The 5,584-nt window shown below is 40.1% G+C and overlaps 1 protein-coding gene across 1 annotated transcript; it reads right to left on the bottom strand.

Moving 5' to 3' along the window:
* Positions 1 to 906: 906 nt before the first annotated feature.
* On the bottom strand, positions 907 to 5,174 carry rap2c (RAP2C, member of RAS oncogene family). The gene is made up of 3 exons (XM_034883497.1): positions 4,173 to 5,174; positions 2,726 to 3,011; positions 907 to 2,162 (listed from the first exon to the last, which is right to left on the bottom strand). Exons 1-2 carry the CDS (start codon positions 4,443 to 4,445, stop codon positions 2,733 to 2,735), a joined length of 552 nt encoding a protein of 183 aa, XP_034739388.1. The 5' UTR covers positions 4,446 to 5,174; the 3' UTR covers positions 907 to 2,162; positions 2,726 to 2,732.
* Positions 5,175 to 5,584: the final 410 nt, after the last annotated feature.

Raw genomic sequence — 5,584 nt, 5'->3', positions numbered from 1 at the left:
CCCCCCCTTTAAGGCGCACGTAGGATCCTGCTGATTCAGAAACTCCACCCAGCTGCTGCCAGCTCCGTGCAGGATGCACAGGCTCCGCGAGCACCCAGCAGCTACAGCTGACAACCGCACAACGAGAAGAGACAGCTTTGTGCTCTGTAGGATGTGGAAACTACAGCAGCACCATGTGTGACAAATGCAAGAAAAAAACCTTGCTAAGCACACACCACGTCCACTCAACTCTGCCAGCCTGGTGCATGAAAACACATGAGGAAGTGGAAAGTGTTGCCTTTTTCTGAGAGTTGGTATTTTCGAACCATGTAGTTTTAGAAAAGTTTAACTTGTTTTCTTTTTGTCAGATACGGCCACAAACAAGTCTAAGGTCGTACTACTCTAGATTTATGGTAAATTAAATCTTAAAACTTCTATATGTCTGTACTAGTAAACCACCCAACAATAGATTTCAAACCAAATAGTGTAAAATTTGAGCGAGAATTTAAAATATTGTAATGATTAAGAAATATGTTGATGTTATGAAGATCATGAAAAAGAAATTTTGCAAAAAGTTTAAATGTTTTTTTTTTCAAGCCTGTATAAAACAATACTCACAATCCCACATGTACATTGAAAGTTATTGGTCTGTAGCTGTTCCTCATGTTCATAGTGGCTGTAAATTGATCACAAACTTTAACACATACTTCAGTAGTGTACTATTGAGTGTTAAAGCCTCATAACATTGGAGTGCATTTTTTGCACAAAATGAGGCCTGTTGCGTTTGTCCCTCATAACCCTCTTGTTTAACTACTGTTATTTAGCAACATTATTGTTATTAGTTTGTAGTCATGCTTCTGGCCACCTAATTCAAGTCCAATATTGTGTATCGATGTATAATCGAGCAAAGATAATACTGTAAATGCGCCCAATGACAAAAGCAAAAAGGCCAGCATGTTTATTACCAAATGACAACAGCTTTTTATATATTTACGAAGAAAAGAAAGGAACATGAGACCTGGTGCAACAGAAATTATTTAAGGCTCTGTTAAATCCTCAGCTTCAAAAACTAAACACTGTACCATATATCCTGAAAAGTCACAAAAAGCGAAAACTAGTATAAAATTAAAAGTTTAAAACTGGCTACCCATGTCGTTAGTTTTTAATAAATAGGTTACTATAAGAAAAAGAAAAATACAAAGTTAAATCTGATTAACTGTGCCAGAACTTTTATCAAACCACATTGCAACGGGAGTTATTTGATGACACGAAATCGCCATCTCCTGAAGGAGAGCAACACAAGTCATGTAGTCAAACACAAATATGTACTGTCAGCTTCCTTTAGTCGTTCCAAAAAAATCTTTCTCCCAGAGAGACTCCTCGAGAAAGCTGAAGAACTGCTCTCACGCGATTGATGTCTTGTAGACATTTTGACAGAATTCAGGCTAAAAACAGTAAAATACCTCTTCCTTATCACTTCAAGTTGATTTAGTAGAACATTTTCAATTTTGAGCATGCGTGTTTTCAGATGAGTTTAGCAGCTTCAGGCCACTGCAATAATAAAAAAGGTAAATTCTTGATGTTACAGGTTTAATCCACATTCTGTCTCAATTTCCTGAAGCTAAAAAAAATAAAATAATCATTGTACACGCTACTGTAGTTTGTCAGTTAAAATAACTCTAGACATGATTTTCAAAATAAAGCGAGCAGCACCTGTGCAGCAAACTGGTCGAAGTATGCATGCTTAAAAGTCAAAATGTTTCAATATTATGAAATACTTTGTCAAATTCCAAACTTGAGACATAATACAAGTAATAAAGTATATAATAGTGATTATAACAGCTTTAAAAAGAAGCTGCATTGTCATAAACACTCCTGCTTATTTCAGGGATACTTCCGACTAAAAGGAGAGAAAAGAAAAGTGAAATTCACTGATGATCATTCTCGCTCATTAAAAGTCCATCTGACTGCTTCCTGGGTCATCGCAAAGGCCGTTAAGGTTGCAGAAGAAACGTCTTCTAACAGTTATGATATCAAAAATAGGGCCGACGTCTTTCCTGTCAGATGCTCTGTGATATAGTCAGAAACCACATAGAACAGAAACTTTACCAGCTGTGGTAAGTTTTTGTCAGTTTGTCCCCAGGTTCATCAAAATCCTTGTGTGATCCAGACAAATGATGCATCTGTATAAAAAAATAAAAAAAGGAGAGAAAAACCAAACAGCTTATTAATACAACAAGTTTAAATGGCTTAACTCAGTGTACATTTGTGTGGTGAACACAGGCAATTTCTCTGACAGAGTCTACTTCCTGTTTTGGAACATAATTTCTTTTTCAGGATGTCACATTTTCCTCTTTCTACTGCTCTGCTCACAGGACTATCTGCTTCATTGGTCTCTACGGTCCTGAGCTGCTCATACTGTTGTGTTCTTCATGCCACATACTTTCTGCGATCTTATGATAACAAGCTAAACCAACGGATTGCACGGAGCAGCACCACCCACTTGTCTTTCTCACTTCCAAATGAACCGCTCCTCTCCCTCACACTGCTCTGAAACCCCACACAGTCATCCATTTGTCACTTTTCTCCTCAGCTTGTGAACCATTATACACAGACACTGCCGGGACATCAAATCACACTTTGTAAATTAGTGAGTGGCCAACTGTGCTGTCCTTGTGAGCTCTTTGGGGCAACCTGAATATAAATGTAACCATGCAGAGGAGGGTGGGAATTGCAGGGTTTGTACCTCTTCCTCACTGTACCACACAGGCTGTGCAGCACTGTTCCTGCTTCTCCGGCAGCGTGGAATAATTCATCTGTCGGACGATCTCTGCAAACAGCTCGTCCACCATGGTCTTGCTCTTGGCAGAAGTTTCAATAAAAGGGCAGCCCCACTCTTGAGCCAGAGCTCGTCCATCTGAACCAGCCACTTCCCGCTCAGATTCCAGGTCGACTTTGTTCCCGACCAGGATCAACGGCACCTTCTCGAAACGTTTCACTCGCACTATTTGGTCTCGCATTGGTCTGATGTCCTGAAAGATGAAAAAAAAGAGAGGATATGAGTGTGCATTACACATGAAAACCGCATGTTTTCAACTTTTTCTTAGCAGATTTTCAATACGCAGTTCATCCTGAAAAAGTGGGGAAATTAGATACAGATCAAATGGTGGTGACACAGCTACAAAGAATATGCAGTCTTTTTGCTTTGAAAAGTTCATTTGCCAACGGCTTTCCAAAGTGCCGGGTTGATTTTTGGTATTGCATCATTTCCTTTTAGTACAAAAGATTTAAGTACACTATTTTTGTACACTAACTGCAAAAAGGTTTACAATGAGAATATATTACATATTGTATGCAATTAGCATGCAGTATGGAAACCAGGACAAAGCGTATGTCATGAAACATTCCCTGGCACTGAGTCATCATTACACAATGATACAGTCTTTAATAAAGACTGTATCAAAAACCTTTAAAAAAGTACTATGATCTAGAGGTTCAATAAAAAAAACTCTAGATCATAGTACTTTTTTTAAGGTTTTTGTGGCATTTCACTATTTTGAGTTTTATATTCAACACAGTTTAGCCAAATTGAGAAGTTTTGGTTACTATGGGACAAATGTGTGTCTTACTTTTCCTCTACACTTATACCACATATAAACCTGTTTTGCAAGTTGGTCGTTAGCTAACTGTTTGTCACTCGAATGTCACACACTCGTGTGTTTCTTTGCAGTTTTCCTGAAAAACCTCCATGGCTTACTTGCACAAGGTTTAAAGTCTATAAAATTGCGTGAGACTGAAAACGGACCACTTAACTGTGCGATGTAAAAACATATTGCGATAATTCCTGTTTTAGAAACTTTTTAGGAATTTTTCACTACAATTATAAATATATTGTGACGCATAACGCTAGTTAATTGTTCTGAAATTCACCAGATACCACAGAACAGCCTATAAAATGATGCCAATGATCACCATGAGATCATATTCTAAGACTACTACTGAACCGCTGGCTTTAAATGGATGTAACGTTCTGAGTTATTTAAATCAGATTAATGTCCGTCTTTGGATAATAAAGTAACATTTGGATGGTGCAGGGCTCTGCAATCGGGTAGTATAAATCATACTCCAGTACAGCGTTTAAATGCTGTGATTAATTATGGACAGTTGAAGGTGTGTGAGGTGACATCAGGTACCTGGAATGACTGCTGGTTGACCAGGCTGTAGACCAGGATGAACCCCTGTCCGTTCTTTATGTACAGATCTCTCATGGAGGCGAACTGCTCTGTCCCCGCAGTGTCGAGGATCTCCAGCACGGAGGGAGACGAGTCCACCTCGATCTCCTTTCGGTAAAAGTCCTCGATGGTGGGGTCGTATTTCTCGATGAAGGTGCCGGTGACAAACTGGACGGTCAGCGCGGATTTGCCGACGCCGCCGCTGCCCAGCACGACCACTTTGTATTCTTTCATTGGGGCGGTCAAGGCAGGCTAACTTAGCAGCTAACGACTTAGCCTCACTGCTATACTCGCTGCAGAAACATTTATCAGGCCTTTTAAAGAGTTAAGAGGCGAACTCACAAATGCTAGGCAATATACAATAACTTCTCTTCCTTCATATAAACCCAGGTGTAGCGCTCATACTCGTTTTTCTTTCGTTGCCTCGCTAGTAAAGCGAGTAAAAGTTGATGTCCGTTGACGTTAACTCTGACGTAAGCTAGCGTTAAAGCTAGCTCGCTTCTGGCTAAATTCACGCTGTCCCATGCTCGAGCCTCAAACCTTTACATCCGATTTGTTAAACCACAGGTACCCGGGTCTCATCGACGAACTGGCTGTCTAGCTACAGCCCGCTAGTCACTATGATAAACATTACACTTCCTCTACAGACAGCATGCCAATTCCTGCACACACCATGGACGTGTTAAAAGAACGACACACAGAAGTCCGCCGGTGTCGCAAAACGCAGCGCTGTGTCTGTCCGTCCGGGCCTGGTTCTGGTTCCGGCCTCGGCACTCGTGCGTGCTATCGACGGACACACCACAGATTCAATATTATAATCCAAGGGTCCATTGGCTACAGTTTGTTGCTGCGCCAATGTATGTTCGACTCTGTGTTGGGGAGGTTTGCATACAGAAAGAAAAGCTTTTTCTACCAACTGATTTCCTGAAGCTAAGAGCCTGGTTTCCGCTAACGACACCAATACTTCCGGTGGGACTGTTTTCAAAATAAAAGCCTCCGCTACATCAGAATTGGAATGAGATGTATTGCCAAATTAAGTATTCAATGGCAAGGAATTTGCTTTGGCGTGTTTGTTGCATACAATAAACATATGAAGAGGAAAAAACAATAGAACAAAATACTTCAACAGTCAAGAAAATAAATAAAGACTATAAGTATAGCAATAAAAATATAGAGGCTACCTGTTTGAGAAAGAAAAAGAAGGCTGTACGTTTTTCAGCAGGGTGTGCAAAATTGTTAATCAAGGGATGTACAAAGTTCTCGTATATTAAGTACTCAGTAAATATAATATGGTCCGGGATAAAAAGTCCAGGATGTGTGTTGATGTAGTGATTCTGGATGGGGGGTTAAGAGCCCATGTCATGGCAATGACC

The sequence above is a fragment of the Etheostoma cragini genome, chromosome 10, assembly GCF_013103735.1.
Source record: "Etheostoma cragini isolate CJK2018 chromosome 10, CSU_Ecrag_1.0, whole genome shotgun sequence".
Lineage (NCBI taxonomy): Eukaryota > Metazoa > Chordata > Actinopteri > Perciformes > Percidae > Etheostoma > Etheostoma cragini.
Note: the sequence above shows the minus strand (reverse complement) of the source record. Positions and strands in the feature narration are given on the sequence as shown.

Excerpts from the sequence above, each read along its gene's own strand:
- rap2c (XM_034883497.1), bottom strand. The coding sequence starts at position 4,445 with ATGAAAGAATACAAAGTGGTCGTGCTGGGCAGCGGCGGCGTCGGCAAA. Across the intron at positions 3,012-4,172 it reads TCAACCAGCAGTCATTCCAG|GACATCAGACCAATGCGAGA; the intron begins GTACCTGATGTC and ends TTCATCTTTCAG.